Source organism: Mizuhopecten yessoensis, unplaced genomic scaffold (genome assembly GCF_002113885.1).
Source record: "Mizuhopecten yessoensis strain PY_sf001 unplaced genomic scaffold, ASM211388v2 scaffold9847, whole genome shotgun sequence".
Taxonomy (NCBI): domain Eukaryota; kingdom Metazoa; phylum Mollusca; class Bivalvia; order Pectinida; family Pectinidae; genus Mizuhopecten; species Mizuhopecten yessoensis.
In genome coordinates, this window is record NW_018408252.1 from 567923 (window position 1) to 587821 (window position 19899).

The following is a 19899-nucleotide window of genomic DNA, read 5'->3' on the forward strand; positions in this document are numbered from 1 at the left end:
GACGGCTGTTTTATCTACGGTGACATTCCTGACTCACCTGTAACACCGGCTGTATACACTTAATCCTGTTCTGTAGTGACATATGATAAAATTCACTTCACATCGAAAAAACTGTATATCTTAACAAGCATAAAACTCACAATAACTACCATCATTATTTCCGTTAGACAATAGCTATACTGCATACTTAAACACTGTGATTACAGAGTCAAACTTTCATTGTTTTAAACTTTGCAGGACTATTGCGAAAAATCGGAAAAAAGTACATGTAACTATTTCATTTCAATTCATTAGATGTAATTTTCAACATGCCCAGGGGTGTAGGATAGGGAAATCCCAAGGATGGAATTTCCCTATCCTAAACCCCTGGACATGAAAGCGTATTTAGCTCAAAAACCATGAAAATACTTTTGGACTGACTACCGTTTGGTAATTATCAACTTTTCCCCTGAGTCTTTTTGACAAAAGCAAGATTTAGCATACCCATATTAGCAAACCAAGTTTGCAGAGAAAAATTGATCTCATCTTTCGAACTTGTACGGTAAATATATTGAAAAATGAGGTGTAACACAGAAGCTTCTTACATCCCTTTCTTACCCTGGACAGCTCTATCTTGCACACGCGGACATGACAGAAAATGTAATACTCACCAGGTCGAGGTACATGTTGTCGTCCGCAGTGTTCTGGTACTGTGATTGAAACATCAGGATATCTTGGAATGGCCCATTTGATTTCTGGTTTGTAGGACTTTTATCAGGCGCACTGGCTACATCAGCTGACTTCATGTATAATGAGGACAGTTTCTTTTCTAGTGGACGTTTGTTCGCCCTGAAAGTTGAGAAACATTTATTACAAACAATTTTGTCTTTAATCTGTATGTAATCTGCCAAAAAGGTGGGTTTTCTTTTTAAAGAGAATAAAACTACATAAATGCCAACTTCTATTTTGGACCCTAAAATTGAGCTTTTTCAACTGGTGGATTTGCTAAACTATTCCTATTTTTCTATGATCTGATGATTTCACCTGAAAGAACAGCTCAAAAGATGCCATTTAAAAGTGTTATTTTTTCCCTGGGGTGAACATACATACATTTTATCTATACTTTTAATTCCAAGCACACGTGATCGCCACCATCGAAATTTCAAAACGTTAGCAAGTATGAAGCTAGATATTATTAAAGAATTTCATCCCATATACCATACAACTGAAAATTTAAGTTATACATATGTACAAGAGATTCCAGGAGATTTTCAGAGGGAATATTCGTAGAAACTGAGACGTTTGTTTAACTTACTCTTGTTCCTGAGCACCTGGTCTATCACATTCAATGTAAATGTTCTCTTCACCTGAAACAGGAATAATTTTTAAAATTGAATCAAGCAGTCTAAACCATTCTATAGGACAACTAAATTGAGATAACTGAGATCACAGTTGCACTTTATTTTAAGGATTAAAATTGAGTAAAATTCGGGCAAAATTTCGTTTTGTATATCAGAACGAAGCTTTTTTAAAATAACATAAAAAAGTTCCGAAGATAATACAAAAGAATTTGTTTTTCAGGTTATTTACAGTGTTAAATTCTACGTTGTTATCTATTTATAGTCTCCATTGTGATGTCATAATATTATCTCGAAGTTTGTGACATCTTTGTGACATCATTGTGATGTCATAATATAATCTGGAGGTCTGTGACATCATTGTGATGTCATAATATAATCTGGAGGTCAGTGACATCATTGTGATGATATAATATTATCTCGAGGTCAGTGACAACATTGTGATGTCATAATACCATCTGGAGGTCTGTGACATCATTGTGATGTCATAGTATCATCTGGATGTCAGTGACATCATTGTGATGTCATATAATGTCATCTGGAAATCAGCAACATCATTGTGGTGTCAAAAATGTCATCTAAAGGTCAGTGACATCATTGTGATGTGATAATGTCATCTTGAAGTCTACGATGTCATTATATGGTCATTTTATATCAGAATAGGTCAGCATAAATGCAAACTCTCCTAGGTATATGACATCTGTGTATTCACTGATACAGAGGCCTGATTCTATTATTAAAACTTATGAAGAGAATGTATCATTACCACTATTGGAACGGTGTGGTGCAGGAGGTCCATCAGAATGGTCAGTGTCCCTGCTGGACTGTAGCATGTGTCCATGGAGATAGCTGTCCGTACTGGCATGCCACTGGCCCTTTGGCTTCCTGTATATGATACACCAATGTTCATCATAAATTTGTTACGGGGAGAAAATGACGATAGGTACACCATAATACGACTAACTCCACAATACATCAGAAACTTGTTACGAGGAGAAAATCTTAATATGTGATAGTTTCTATATCTTAACTTGATTTTAGATAAGTGTAGGGACTATAATAGCTTGCATGCTGCAAGTAGGAGACACAGAATCTTTACACGGTAGTAAGTAGATACAAGAGGCCTAAATGTCCTGTATTGCTCACCTAAATATTTATAAGCAATCATGTCCGAGTGCATATTTTTACTAAATGTTATACCGCCAATATTTTCTAGTGTGTGTGCAGGGAGATGGGGGTTCTATTTTATAGAACTGATTAACTTATTCTAACCCATTGTTTGCTTACACTTATATTTATATTTGGATATATTTATCAATAAATAAATGATTTCCATCCAGTTCTGTGGGTTCTATCTATTCCGTCTTTGCGTATTGCAGAGTTATCTTCCCTTGGGAGCAGGGATTTATTGTTACGTCACTTGTTTGTGAGAGTAACGTCAACAATTTTTGAGAAAACGACGTAATTTTCTCACACAAACCAATGACGTAACAATCAATACCTGCTCCCAAGAGAAGATAACTCTGCAATACGCAAAGACTGAATTCTTGGCTGATAATGAACAGTGTTCGGTAACAGTAAACAATTAGCATGACCTGGAAATTGACAACCCTTTTTTGTATTTAGAGTTACCAAATCAAATTCTGTTGATGTTATAACCAATAATAACTCAAGTGACCTCAAAACTGAAAAAGTTTTGAAAATAATACCATGATTGGTCCAACAATGACCTTCCATTATCGAGAGCCACGTAACAGGGCGAGGATCTCAACAGTTTCCAAGCTATGGCCCTGCTAGTAAGTCACATATAATAAGGGCAAGATCAGATCCCTGAGCTGTTTCGGTGTTTACCTCTTCATATCCATCAACTGTTAACATGATTAAAGGGTGTCTCAACTGTTTCAATGTTATGATCCAGGGATTAAATCTCCCAGGGCACAGATGGACCCCAGGGCCAATCATTACAGCATGAATGTATTGTCTGTTCATAATTAGAAAAAAATACCGGGTTCATATGGTTATATGGTGAGGAACTCACTTGTTTTCAAGTTAACACCAAAAACGTACGTAGTCCCAAGGGGCTGGCAGGACCCTTTGAGTAATTATGGTAGCATGATTGCATTCTTTTCTTCATGCCCAACAACAGTTTATTTTTGGTTATAGGGTGGAGGTCTTTACTGTTACTCAGTTATAACGTAATGATGTAGTCCAAAGAGGCTTACATCATTGAGTCCCCTTCGCCCAAGGTGTTCTTGACAAAATTTTGTTAAAATCCCTTAATTACTTACCTGAGATCGCCGGTGGAGTGTGCAGTAGTTACCATCCCTGGTGTGACTGGCACAACTGTATCTAGATTGACATTGGTTGAGACACGGTTCCTAGGGGGCAGGGCAGGAGTGGAGGCCTCGTCCTCTGATTGAGGGCGTGAACTGTTCCGCTTTGGGGGTCGCATTGGTACAAGTCCCAAGTTTGTGTCTAATGTCTTGATCATGCTGGAGCGAGTCTTTGGTGGTGGTTTAGGGGCACTTTCCTCCTCATCTGACGCAACCCTTGGGGGTAGCGGGGGCGCAGTGTCCTCATAATTATAACGGTTATCAGTGTCAGGTGACTCGGCCTGATCTATACTGGACGATGAGTCAATATACACAATGTCCTCCAGTGGAATGCTCATAGTGTTGGCCTCACGATCTTCCTCCGTGTAACCCTCCGCGTCGTATTCACTGCTTGATATTACCACTTCCGCTTCCGTCAACAATTTTGGATCTGAACTTTTGGCACGAGTGATTAATTTCAGTTTATCTCCAATCTTGTTCAACACCCCAGAGGATGTGGACTGTTCGGATAAACAGAGTTGTGGAGCGGAGGAGACTTTAGAAAGCCCGGGCTCGCCTCCACTCTTCTTTGGTTTATTGTAGAACTTTTTCAGTTTGGAACCAAGCGCTGCAGCCCCTGATTTATTACCATCTTTCTTTTTCTTCTTCTTCTTCCTGTCTGCTGGAAGTTCCGGGGGCTGTTCACTACGTTCTATTTTTAACTTGTTGACCCAGTCCTGGTCGATAGGTTCATAGATACCCGAGTTACTGCTATCCGAGTCATTCTCTGCATCTCCCTCGGCAGCTCGCTGTAACAGAGAAAAACAGTCGGCTTGAAATTCTGTCAAGATTCATAACAACTGGAAAATGTTGTTTTCTGGGCAAGTTGTTCAAAGCCCAAATATCAGCTTTATGACTCGTACCACAAAACTTGTAATTCTCTTTGAGAAATATCTGAAAGTTGACAAATATGTCTGAGATTGCTGCCTATGGGTGAACATTTTGGATTGCTATACATGCAGGTTAAACGATGAATTTCAAAACCAATCAAATACACAAAATGACCGCATTACCTTATTGTTTCGCTTGTTAGGTAGTGAGAAGCTGGACCTTCATATTTATTTCTACAATATCTTACACTTTCCATAAAATATATATATCTGTGAATTTTTGTGAATACTTATTTTCCAAATAGTGTTTCTAATTAATTAGCACAGCCAGATGGATTGGACACTAGACCATCTCCCGTAACATTAGATAACATGACAATAAAAAGGTTAAAAGATTTACTACAGTGTTATTTGATATGACTAAAACAGAAGAAAGAAAAGAAAGGATTTGGGGAAATCCTAACAGACAACCATTTCCTTTTTCCAATATAATAGCATTCCAAGGCATTTACATTTCATATATACAAGGAAACAAAAGTACCAGATTTCACGAACATCAAATTACACAGGCATTAGATAACATAGGTACCAGAGAACATAGGTACCAGATCCCACAGGTACCAGATTACACAGGCATTAGATAACATAGGTACCAGAGAACATAGGTACCAGATCCCACAGGTACCAGATTACATGAACATCCTATTACACAGGTACCAGCTGACACAGGTACCAGAGAACACAGGTACCAGATCACAAAAGTACCAGATTACACAGGTACCAGATCCCACAGGTACCAGATTACACAGGTACCAGATTACATGAACATCCTATTACATAGGTACCAGCTTACACATGTACCAAAGAACATAGGTACCAGATCACAAAAGTACCAGATTACACAGGTACTAGAGAACATAGGTACCAGATCACAAAAATACCAGATTACATAGGTACCTGAGAACACAGGTAACAGATCACACAGGTTCCTGATTACAGGGGTACCTGATTACACAGGCACCAGATCACATATAGGTACTAGATCATACAGGAACCGGATTACATCAGATTATTGATGGTAGACTGAAGCCTTGGTAACTTTCATAGCCTCGAGGACGTTTAACCACCTGTCGGTCTATCTGACATAAGGATACGTCCCAGCCTAGTGTACTAACATGTAGTCACCCAGGAGAACTTGTAGTTTGTTAGTTTACATGCTAGATACATTCTTAGTTTTAAGTATTAAGTAAAATTTAACATTTTAAATAAGAATAAATAATGTACTGGAAATTGACCTGAGCTAACAATATGTAAACCCCCTAAGCCTGTGTATTGTTAGTGTCACATGTTTTAATTTGGATACATTTTATAGTTAATACCTACGTGTTGTTTATTTTGTGTAAATGAGTTCATGTTATTGTGCCTATAATGTTTATCTAGTACTAAAATAGTAAAAAATTCATTATCTGACATTTTATCTCAAACAACTGATGTACTTGGGTTAAACAATGAGATGATTGTATCACTGTTGATATCAAATTAAACTTTTTATCAGAGGTCAGTGAACTGAGGGCAACCTCACAGAAAAAAGTTATTTTCTATAAGAATACCTAACATAATTGACACAAATAACTTTCCCGAGCCGTGTAAATGATACTTATTGTTAATTTTAGATCTTCTGATAAATATAAACTTATGCAACAGCCTTGTAAATGATACTTATTGTTTAAGTTAGAACTTATGATCAATAGAAACTTACTCAACAGCCGTGTAAATGATACTTATTGTTAATTTTAGATCTTATGATAAATAGAAACTCATCAACAGCCTTGTAAATGATACTTATTGTTTAAGTTAGACCTTATGATAAATAGAAACTTATTCAACAGCCTTGTAAATGATACTTATTGTTTAAGTTAGAACTTATGATCAATAGAAACGTACTCAACAGCCGTGTAAATGATACTTATTGTTAATTTTAGATCTTATGATAAATAGAAACTCATCAACAGCCTTGTAAATGATACTTATTGTTTAAGTTAGACCTTATGATAAATAGAAACTTATTCAACAGCCTTGTAAATGATACTTATTGTTTAAGTTAGAACTTATGATCAATAGAAACGTACTCAACAGCCGTGTAAATGATACTTATTGTTAATTTTAGATCTTATGATAAATAGAAACTCATCAACAGCCTTGTAAATGATACTTATTGTTTAAGTTAGACCTTATGATAAATAGAAACTTATTCAACAGCCTTGTAAATGATACTTATTGTTTAAGTTAGAACTTATGATCAATAGAAACGTACTCAACAGCCGTGTAAATGATACTTATTGTTAATTTTAGATCTTATGATAAATAGAAACTCATCAACAGCCTTGTAAATGATACTTATTGTTTAAGTTAGACCTTATGATAAATAGAAACTTATTCAACAGCCTTGTAAATGATACTTATTGTTTAAGTTAGAACTTATGATCAATAGAAACGTACTCAACAGCCGTGTAAATGATACTTATTGTTAATTTTAGATCTTATGATAAATAGAAACTCATCAACAGCCTTGTAAATGATACTTATTGTTTAAGTTAGACCTTATGATAAATAGAAACTTATTCAACAGCCTTGTAAATGATACTTATTGTTTAAGTTAGAACTTATGATCAATAGAAACGTACTCAACAGCCGTGTAAATGATACTTATTGTTAATTTTAGATCTTATGATAAATAGAAACTCATCAACAGCCTTGTAAATGATACTTATTGTTTAAGTTAGACCTTATGATAAATAGAAACTTATTCAACAGCCTTGTAAATGATACTTATTGTTTAAGTTAGAACTTATGATCAATAGAAACGTACTCAACAGCCGTGTAAATGATACTTATTGTTAATTTTAGATCTTATGATAAATAGAAATTTATTCAACAGCCGTGTAAATGATACTTATTGTTGAAGTTAGACCTTATGATAAATAGAAATTTATTCAACAGTCGTGTAAATTATACTTATTGTTGAAGTTAGACCTTATGATAAATAGAAACTTATTCAACAGCCGTGTAAATGATACTTATTGTTTAAGTTCGACCTTATAATAAATAGAAACTTATTCAACAGCCTTGTAAATGATACTTATTGTTTTAGTTAGACCTTATAATAAATAGAAACGTACTCAACAGCCGTGTAAATGATACTTACTGTTTAAGTTAGACCTTATGATAAATAGAAACTTCTTCAACTCATTTACCCCTGAAATTTCATAATGAACTATTCCAACCTTTGAATTGGAAGAGTTCAAATGTGTCTTTAGGGGTGAATGAGTTAAATCCTCTACTTAAATTGACTGAAACAAATTAGAAACGTTTCTGGTTACTCTATGGTTGATTTATCATATAAGAGGTATGCATGAATATGTTTCTCTCAAAAAATCAGAAAGAATTTCACTTACCAATAAACTAAAATCCCTTAACCAAGAATGTCAACCCGCAACAACCAACACTGCTGAAACCATATCACATCAACGCCATCGCGTAAACTCCTCACACAAACAGTAAAACATTGAACTACAACTAACATATGACCTCCTGGTATGATATTACCATAGATGGTATAGTTCTATAACCACAACCAAACTTAATGCTTCATCAATTAAAGTTGTGATAATCTTACAAATTCTAGTGTTCGTGGTCTTGATCCATCCACCAAAACTTTGTAGCACATCAGTTCAACCATGGCCTGTTAATGGGTCGTACTTAGCAGTTTACCCGGTGAACTTCTACCCAGAAAGTCTAACTCAGTACAACATTATGCGAGGTGGTGTCATAGCTTGTGGCAATATCTGACACCTCGGGTACATATCAAGGAGTGAAGTGATTTATGTACAGTATGATAACTAATTAATAACAGTATACACCCACACGTTATAAACAGTACCCTATTATACCTACAAATTACCACCCACATTATAAACAGTACCCTATTATACCTACTTACCACCCACACATCATAAACAGTACCCTATTATACCTACAAACCACCCACACATTATAAACAGTACTCTATTATACCTACTAACAACCCACACATTATAAACAGTACTCTATTATACCTACTAACCACCCACACATTATAACAGGACTCTATTATACCTACTAACCACCCACACATTATAAACAGTCCCCTATTATACCTACTAACCTCCCACACATTATAAACAGTACCCTATTATACCTACAACTACCCACACATTATATACAGTACCCTATTATACCTATTAACTACCTACACATTATAAACAGTATCTATTATACCTACTAATTACCACCCACACATTATAAACAATACCCTATTATACCTACTAACCACACATTATAAACAGTACCCTATCATACCTACTAACTACCCACACAATATAAACAGTACCCTATTATACCTACAAACCACCCACACATTATAAATAGTACTCTATTATACCTACTAACAACCCACACATTATATACAGTACTCTATTATACCTACTAACCACCCACAAATTATAAACAGTACTCTATTATACCTACTAACAACCCACACATTATATACAGTACTCTATTATACCTACTAACCACCCACACATTATAACAGGACTCTATTATACCTACTAACCACCCACACATTATAACAGGACTCTATTATACCTACTAACCACCCACACATTATAACAGGACTCTATTATACCTACTAACCACCCACACATTATAAACAGTCCCCTATTATACCTACTAACCCCCCACATATTATAAACAGTACCCTATTATACCTACTAACCACCCACACATTATAAACAGTACACTATTATACCTACTAACCACCCACACATTATAACAGGACTCTATTATACCTACTAACCACCCACACATTATAAACAGTACCCTATAATACCTACTAACCACCCACACGTTATAAACAGTACCCTATTATACCTACTAACCACCCCCACATTATAAACAGTACTCTATTATACCTACTAACAACCCACCCATTATAAACAGTACTCTATTATACCTACTACCCCCCCACACATTATAAACAGTACCCTATTATACCTACTAACTGCACACACATTATAAACAGGACCCTATTATACCTACTAACCACCCACACATTATAAACAGTACACTATTATACCTACTAACCACCCACACATTATAACAGGACTCTATTATACCTACTAACCACCCACACATTATAAACAGTCCCCTATTATACCTACTAACCCCCCACATATTATAAACAGTACCCTATTATACCTACTAACTGCACACACATTATAAACAGTACCATATTATACCTACTAACCACCCACACATTATAAACAGTACACTATTATACCTACTAACCACCCACACATTATAAACAGTCCCCTATTATACCTACTAACCTCCCACACATTATAAACAGTACCCTATTATACCTACTAACCACCCACACATTATAAACAGTACTCTATTATACCTACTAACTGCACACACATTATAAACAGTACCCTATTATACCTACTAACCACCCACACATTATAAACAGTACCCTATTATACCTACTAACCACCCCCACATTATAAACAGTACTCTATTATACCTACTAACTACCCACACATTATAAACAGTACTCTATTATACCTACTTACCACACACACATTATAAACATTACCCTATTATACCTACTAACCACCCACACATTATAAACAGTACTCTATTATACCTACTAACTACCCACACATTATAAACAGTACCCTATTATACCTACTAACTACCTACACATTATAAACAGTACCCTATTATACCTACAACTACCCACACATTATATACAGTACCCTATTATACCTATTAACTACCTACACATTATAAACAGTATCTATTATACCTACTAATTACCACCCACACATTATAAACAATACCCTATTATACCTACTAACCACACATTATAAACAGTACCCTATCATACCTACTAACTACCCACACAATATAAACAGTACCCTATTATACCTACTAACTACCCACACATTATAAACAGTGCCCTATTATACCTACTTACCACCCACACAATATAAACAGTACCCTATTATACCTACTAATAGCGTGCATTGTCAATTATGCCAAAAGTTAATGTGAATATTTGAATGCTTGTAGCCATTTGTTTTTTAAAGTACTAAATTAAGAAAACTGGCCCAGAGATTATGGTCGGTTATGACAGATAAAACAGCCCGGAGATTATGGTCGGTTATGACAGATAAAACAGTTTCCATTTCTTTGGAGTTTCACCTGTTCGAAACTGTTAAACTTGAATTGGCTCAGGTCTACATTAAAATAAATGTTAGTCGTATTCATCCAATACTTTGCTTTGTATCATGTGTTTTACGTCCTAGCTTCCTATTAACAGATATGGTCATTTAAGGACGTGCCAGGTTTTGGTGGTGAAACCCATGACCCAGTGGTGGAGGGCTAGTGGTAGCAGAATGTCAGACGCCTTAACCACTTGGTCACCGCGGCTCCTTCATCGAATAAAGGTTTGACACTTCCAAATAATTTCACAAGAAAAAGGCATTCTCCCAGCACTGATGTTCATAAGATTAATGTCATATCAAAGAAATATAAAGAAGATAGCTGAATGTTCCTTGTAAATCATAACATAAGCAATCTGCCCTATTAACACCCAGCAGACTGATGAATGTGTTTCACAATTCTGTGTTTTGTACACAAATATTTCAAACATAGACGTGTGCTGAACTTAATCACAAAGAAATGGCGTATTACAAGGAGTACATTCCACGTGAAAGAAATTGATCGTGGTTTTTTATACTTGTATCTACAAGCTGTTGTAAAAATTCATCACATTCCACTCTGCCTTTCATCAATATTACAGCTCACAGAACAGAAGTTTGAGGGGGTGGGGGGGGGTGTGTGTGTTGATATCAGCTGTACTTTATATCTATACTCTTCAATTCTCTACCTCCCTGTACATAACAGTTCAACAATGGAAGTATATCCACAATGTGTGTTTCTTTCCTATGAAGTGAATTATTACTTCTTTAAAACTTAATGCCTTTAAAATGTGTTCCCATCTCGAAAAGACTTCATAAGACTTGCCAATAAAATGTAATGACACAAACTGACCCCCCCACCCATCCTCAACCCATCCTCCCACCCCCAAAACACAAATATTATTGATTTTTTTAGCAACTACACAGGTACATTATCAATATAGTTTACTAAAGAAACTATTACATTATCTCCCCTAGCCTGTAATTACAATGATGTCAACTTTACCTTAGTGTCCAGTTACTTGCAGCGTCCTTAAAACTCACACTAAGCCATCTTGATGTGTTTATGGTAATTAAAGACACAGAAATATATCAAATACTAAATCAGACAAAAAATGAAAATACTTGATAGCTTTTAGATAATGAATGCTTTTACCCCTGTACCAAATAATGAAACTTCCCAATATAATGACAAGATGATTTAATTTTAACAATTCAAGGGAAAACAGGTCACACAGTTGAGAGGCTGACAAACTCCAGAAACTGGATTTCTGCTGATTTTTTTTTTTCGTCACACTTGAGTGAAAACATCTGCTTCACAAATCTGACTTAAGTATCTATCCAGTCCAGTAACCATGCAACTGTGAAACACAGACAATATCCCTTCACAAATCTGGTCCGTCTAACCTGCTAATCTGACCAGTATCTAGTTATAAGTCTAACCTGTTATCTGTCTAGTATTTAGTCAGTCTAATCTGCTAATCTGACCAGTATCTAGTTATAAGTCTAACCTGTTATCTATCTAGTATTTAGTCAGTCTAACCTGCTAATCTGACCAGTATCTAGTTATAAGTCTAACCTGTTATCTATCTAGTATTTAGTCAGTCTAACCTGCTAATCTGACCAGTATCTAGTTATAAGTCTAACCTGTTATCTATCTAGTATTTAGTCAGTCTAACCTGCTAATCTGACCAGTATCTAGTTATAAGTCTAACCTGTTATCTATCTAGTATTTAGTCAGTCTAACCTGCTAATCTGACCAGTATCTAGTTATAAGTCTAACCTGTTATCTATCTAGTATTTAGTCAGTCTAACCTGCTAATCTGACCAGTATCTAGTTATAAGTCTAACCTGTTATCTATCTAGTATTTAGTCAGTCTAACCTGCTAATCTGACCAGTATCTAGTTATAAGTCTAACCTGTTATCTATCTAGTATTTAGTCAGTCTAACCTGCTAATCTGACCAGTATCTAGTTATAAGTCTAACCTGTTATCTATCTAGTATTTAGTCAGTCTAACCTGCTAATCTGACCAGTATCTAGTTATAAGTCTAACCTGTTATCTATCTAGTATTTAGTCAGTCTAACCTGCTAATCTGACCAGTATCTAGTTATAAGTCTAACCTGTTATCTATCTAGTATTTAGTCAGTCTAACCTGCTAATCTGACCAGTATCTAGTTATAAGTCTAACCTGTTATCTATCTAGTATTTAGTCAGTCTAACCTGCTAATCTGACCAGTATCTAGTTATAAGTCTAACCTGTTATCTATCTAGTATTTAGTCAGTCTAACCTGCTAATCTGACCAGTATCTAGTTATAAGTCTAACCTGTTATCTATCTAGTATTTAGTCAGTCTAACCTGCTAATCTGACCAGTATCTAGTTATAAGTCTAACCTGTTATCTATCTAGTATTTAGTCAGTCTAACCTGCTAATCTGACCAGTATCTAGTTATAAGTCTAACCTGTTATCTATCTAGTATTTAGTCAGTCTAACCTGCTAATCTGACCAGTATCTAGTTATAAGTCTAACCTGTTATCTATCTAGTATTTAGTCAGTCTAACCTGCTAATCTGACCAGTATCTAGTTATAAGTCTAACCTGTTATCTGTCTAGTATTTAGTCAGTCCAACCTGCTAATCTGACCATATCTAGTTATAAGTCTAACCTGTTATCTGTCTAGTATTTAGTCAGTTCAACCTGCTAATCTGACCATATCTAGTTATAAGTCTATCCTGTTATCTGTCTAGTATTTAGTCAGTCTATAACCTGCTAATCTGACCAGTATCTAGTTATAAGTATAATCTGTTATCTATCTAGTATTTAGTCAGTCTAACCTGCTAATCTGACCAGTATCTAGTTATAAGTCTAACCTGTTATCTGTCTAGTATATAGTCCATCTAACCTGCTAATCTGACCAGTATCTTAAGTTATAAGTCTAACCTGCTAATCTGACCAGTACCTTAGTCCCTCTAACCTGTTATCTGTCTAGTATTTAGTCAGTCTAACCTGCTAATATGACTAGTATCTAGTTATAAGTCTAACCTGTTATCTGTATAGTATTTAGTCAGTCTAACCTGCTAATATGACTAGTATCTAGTTATAAGTCTAACCTGTTATCTGTATAGTATTTAGTCAGTCTAACCTGCTAATATGACTAGTATCTAGTTATAAGTCTAACCTGTTATCTATCTAGTATTTAGTCAGTCTAACCTGCTAATCTGACCAGTATCTAGTTATAAGTCTAACCTGTTATCTATCTAGTATTTAGTCAGTCTAACCTGCTAATCTGACCAGTATCTAGTTATAAGTCTATCCTGGGCATAGATTCAAGAAAACATGATATTAACCAAAATGACATTAAACAGCATGATATCACAAGAAATGTTCTGTGTTAAGCTTTACTAACTAAAGATTAGACCTGAAAAGCACTCAAAAAAGTACCATCAGATTTCTTTAGAACGGGAACTCAACATACTGTGTGGAAACAGATGTCTGGTGGATGGACAGACCAGCATCATTACAATCGCCCTTATGATCTATAACCAGGGATAAAATGTGTGGGCAAATACCTCGAAACAGATAAAACCCAGAGGTTATAGAAACAATATGTGGTTGATGACTATTGCTCAATTATTATCTCTGTAACATAAAACTTTCTACAAAATCTCTCATTGTCTTCAGAACAGGATCTAGGTTCACAATCTACTATAAAAAAACCTCCATCTTAAGAATGCCATCATTTGGTTAGAATGCGATTGTGCTAATCCTCCGACTTGGTCGTTACTTTGTACCATGTGGTATGAGTTTTCAAAATCAGGTCAAATGTAATACAACTGTACAAGTATTCAGTTCTATATAGAAAAAGTCAAACAGGGGAACTTGCTGGTTTCAATAACGATAAACCTTTGATACAAAGTAATTTGGAGAAAAAAGAAAAAAAAACCAGGGCCATATAGTGTAGCCTGGTGATTGATCTGGATGGATTAATGAACACACCACGTACAAATATAATGTTCTCTCCTACAGGAACATGCTTTACGCTATATCCGTATGTGTGTACTAGCCAAAGAGGTGAATATGAACTATCATCCATAGGATAACTAATACCCCCCCGTAGATGCTGGTAGTTTATACATCATTTTGTGACCTTGAAATGGGAACTTGTTCAAGGTATTTTGCACATACAAAATTTAAGTTGGTATAGCGAGTTTTCTGGACAAGTTATTTCACATAATGTTTAAATATATTTTCAAATCAGATATAATAACTTATAACTAGGTAAAATAAAGCAATAATTATAAGAAATGGCAACTAACAACGAGTTATCAATTTATAACAGTGTGTTAATCCACAGTCACAGTCAATGAATGTTCGATGGCCATGCAAGTTTAATGGAATCTCTCGACCCTTTGGGGGTGAGATAGGGGAATCTCAACCCGAAGGGAAAGATTCTTAAGTTGCCAAACATTCGGCATAGCCTCGTGTTTGGCAACTTAAGAATCTTTTCCCCGAGGGTTGAGATTTCCCTATCTCACCTACAAGGGGATGAATGATTCTTTTTCTCTTACCCCGTTCACCCAATGTGTATCATATACACAATGTAATGTTAACGCTACAGGCTAAATTCAGGGTTGACGTGATGTTGATGGATTGTCGATGTAACGTCATCGTATTGTTGACGTAACATCATACTATTGTTATGAATAAGGAAATCTCCCCCGTCTCAACCCTAGGGTGAGACAAGGATATCTCACACTGGGAAAAGTGTGGATACATCAACAAGGGGAACAGATATTTGTGAACATTCTCCAGGGGAAGGGTCGTTATTCAGGTCCCAAATATCAGAAAAAATCACTTGCTATGTGATTTACCAAATGACTTACATGATTGTATACTTGTGATGTATCAGCCTTTGTATTTTATAACCAGTAAACTGGTGATGTATCGTTATTAACAAATACCCTATTGACTGGCCTCAGACTACGGGCTATGGGGTTTTCCATATATGTCCTAGCATACAAAATAAACTGTTGGTAAATTCTCTTTTTTTTTTGGTTGTGGTGGGAAGAGCTAGGAGACTCATGGGGAAGGGAAACTCATGGGGAGGAGCAACTGTTATTTACATAGAGAGGTCAAAGGTCAGCGGTACAAGTATGTAGTACTGTACTGGTAATTTTACAACACATTTTCTGAAAAGTTTTTGAACTATAACAATATTTTGAGTTGGTGACTGTCCTCTAGTGGGACTGCAGCACAAATGTAACAATTGGATAATAGTTAAAAATACATCAAGTTAAGTACTTCAGTTTAATACTTGTTACAAGTACAACCTTAATACATCAATCCAACCTTAATTATCAAATACGACACTTAACATTATTACTTTGTCAAACAGGGGCTATTAATAAATACTGTAACCTTCACATGTTTTTAGATAATTATTTTCATGCCATTTCTTCCTTTTTAAAATTTATGAAATCAAACATTGGCAAGTCACGACAGACACAACAGACACCAGGCCGTGATTGTATAGTCAATCTATATACAGAGCTGACCCCATTACAGTGCTATAGTTAGGTCCACCCTATCCTTGATACTGTATAGCATATATATATATCTACAGGTAAACACACTGTAAAGAATGTCAGCTATTTATACACCTGAGATTAGATTCAGCCTGTACAACTTTTCTACAGAATATTAAAGTAAAAGTTGTTTTAAAACGGCAGTGTTAAAACAGCTACATCACACAGACTTTACCTTAGATCAGGAAAACTCTTGCAGACTGTCAACTTATGTCAGATCCCGGAAACCCCAATGGCTCATCAATTGTAAGTGGGGCACCAAAATAGGTGGGTTTTTTCAAAATCAATTATCTTAAGCAGCAAATGATTTATATAATTGAGTAAAATATTCTTACAATCATTTTTCATCAAATGTCATCTGAAATAATGATAAATATAATATTTTATTAATAATTTGCTGTTTACTTTGTTTTAGTTTTAGAATTACCCCTCTGCTGGCCTCTTTCAAGGTGTGTAGTATATATATACCTGTATATGTCACGCTTGAACAAATGTCCTCTAGTGGATGACTTCTAACAAACTCTATTTATATGTACAATGTATATGGAACTAAATATTCTGACAGTCTATAGGTTGTAATACCGCAGTCATTTACAAGGCTGTATTAGATTCACATGTACAACTCCTGCAAAATATTTGTATCTGCTCATGATCAATCATTGGGGTTAAATTTGGCAATTTACCATTGGATACCGGTTATCTATAGGAAAATACTTATATAGGCTTAGCCTGTTGTCTTATTCCTTTGTTAATACATGTCCTGTTATATTTCTGATGTAATGCTTGTAGTTATGTTTGTTGGTATCAACAATAAAATATTTTTAATTGAAATGTAAATTTCAAGTCCTTAAGGCATATTTATTGTTGAAAATATAAGAATTTAGCAATTGTACTGGCAAGGATACATGTTCAGTTGAAATAATTGCTATCTATATGGTCAATTATTAGTATAATTGCATTTAATAACTATAAGGGAGTCAAATGTTTCAGCTCCAGAAACATACATATTGAAATTTCCCTTATGGTATCAACTAACCTCTTAACTATAAGCTTATCATAGTTGTCTCCCTTTATACAATTATACACATTATCACCAACAAGATAGGATTTTCATTGGTTGAGGGTCATAACCTTTCTATAAATGCAATATGACAATTCTCTGCAACATCATCATAAATGTAGTTGCAATGGAGTTGTAGTAATTATCTTACAATATTTACATTTTAAAGGTTATTTTTCAATAAACTTTCAAGTTGGTGTATGAATACATCAGCACATTATCAACCTGATTACTCTGTTTATTCCGCAGAGCACAAGAAGTAGTTCTAAGTAGTTCTATTATTAGTGGATGTTACGGTGTCTGTGCTGTTGCATTCAAGTGAGGTGGCACTATAAATGATACCGTTGGAAGCACGTCTAACTACCGACAGAACACAATACATCTCCAGCACACACACAGGCATACACACATAGGGAGATATTAGCCAGGTGGCATAGGACTAGTAGTTAGCGCCTTATAAGGCAGCTCCAGCGAATTCCTCAAAATTGTATTGATCAATGTATATGCTAATTGTATTGCTTGTAAAACATTATATATCTATGTACTGTAAGGGTTTTAAGGTGGCTTAGGTTAGCTAGAAAGGGCGCTATATCAAATGTTGTATATTTATTCTATTTTATTTATTTATTAGATTGGTTTCAATTTGTTGTGTTTTCTCTCAGAATATTTAAATTGAATTGAAGAAAAGTACTTTACATCTTTATTTGTTATTTCATTGCAATCAATGGAAACAATTTATTCATCTTACCAGGACGACATCTCACAATAAGTGAATTGACATCATAAGCTTCAGTAACTTCCGTGGTGTTAGACTTGCACAAGACCGATATTTTAAATATTATCCAAAAAAATATCAATATCGCACTGAGTGTAAATATAAGGATAGAATCCTCTTTTGTTGAGGTTTATGGGGTATAAAACAAATTCAATATGAAGTGCTTCGAAGTTCATAAAAGTTGTCTCAAGACCCATTGAGGTTTATACCCCATAAACCTCATCAAAATAGGTTACTATCCTTAAATGTTTCCAACAAAAACGCTTGCAAAGAACATCAACTTAAACCATTTGTAATCTGTTACTTAACTCATTCACCCCTGAAATTTCATAATGAACTATTCCAACCTTTGAACTGGAAGAGTTCAAATGTGTCTTTAGGGGTGAATGTGTTAAACTGCCTGTACTCTGTTTTGTACTTACATCATCTGTACTTTCCAGTGTCCCGTCCTTGCTGCTACCTTCTGTGGTCATGTCAGACGAACTCTGTTCCTCAAAACTAGGACGATGTACCCCTTTCCTGATAAAGAAAATTTCAATTTCAAAGTTTTGCTAATTTTTTCAAACTAAAAAAGGTTAAATTTTAAGTTCTTAAATCATTTAATACCTATATTACACATATACATGAATTATATTTTTTTATTTAATCTTTCTATTTTCTCTCTAGAACTGCATCTGATTTTTTTTTTTGTGAGATTAAAATTCCCCAATGGCAGCAACAGGCCAAACCTTTTTAGCTCTTAGATTTAATTTATACTATTTATCTATAAACACATGTTCCTATAGGGAACGCAATAATACTAACAAACTAAAAAGTCACTCTTTTTCCAAGCTTTTGGGCTTAGCCCTTCGTCAGTGATTGGATGTCACCAGACCTCTACGTCACATCCATCTTGACAAACAGGGTGAAGGACGAAGGGCTTAGTCCGAAAGCTTTGAAAAAGAGTGACTTTTTAGTTTGTTTATACTACAAAATATGTATTTAGCTCGTCATAGTTATCTCCCCTCAACCAATATATTGTATATTTCCTGGATTTTCACCCACAACTGTGTCACCCATATCAGAATATTACCATTAGTTAATATATCGATTACAACTTATTTTTACATTTAATCTTACAGAAAAAACAAAGTAATCATGTTTTGTGATGCCCTCATCAATACAACTGCTGTCATTATTCTGTTGCAATCTCGGAGATTTTCAGACATAACAAAATTGGAATTCAGTAAATTTACTCAGGATGATTTGCTCTCATGTTAATCAAACTCAAGTTCATTAAAATCAAATCTGGTAAAAACAAGAGGCTCACAAGACCTGTATTGCTCACCTGGAATTTTAATCAGTTATGGCAAAACAGTTTTATTAAACATAATATAGCAAATACTTGTTCATCTACTGTCAACACGACACATGGACATGTCTACACAGTTGATCCTAAAGATACAAACTTCAGGAATTGTTCACCCTTTCACCACTGTAGACCATAATAGACTCATCCAGATCAATGCATGGTCGAGTCTACTAAAGTTGCACAGGGATGAAAGGGTTAGCTGGACTATATGGCCACTTAATTTTGTGAAAGATATGACCTCGTGATATCAGCCAAAATAAATCACCCACAAAAACACCTTATG

General features: G+C 35.1%; 1 protein-coding gene across 8 annotated transcripts in view; it reads right to left on the bottom strand.

Moving 5' to 3' along the window:
* Window positions 1-19899, bottom strand: part of LOC110458828 — a 95511-nt gene that overhangs the window by 27001 nt on the left and 48611 nt on the right. For 6 of the 8 annotated variants that reach the window (XM_021510774.1, XM_021510775.1, XM_021510778.1 and 3 more), the window contains 6 exons: window positions 18688-18784; window positions 3626-4458; window positions 2104-2222; window positions 1295-1346; window positions 651-828; window positions 38-70 (listed from right to left, as the gene is read on the bottom strand). In XM_021510774.1, the coding sequence (XP_021366449.1) occupies window positions 38-70; window positions 651-828; window positions 1295-1346; window positions 2104-2222; window positions 3626-4458; window positions 18688-18784 (1312 nt within the window). The remainder of the gene's footprint in view (window positions 1-37; window positions 71-650; window positions 829-1294; window positions 1347-2103; window positions 2223-3625; window positions 4459-18687; window positions 18785-19899) is intronic. The other 2 variants (XM_021510779.1, XM_021510776.1) reach the window with 1 other exon arrangement.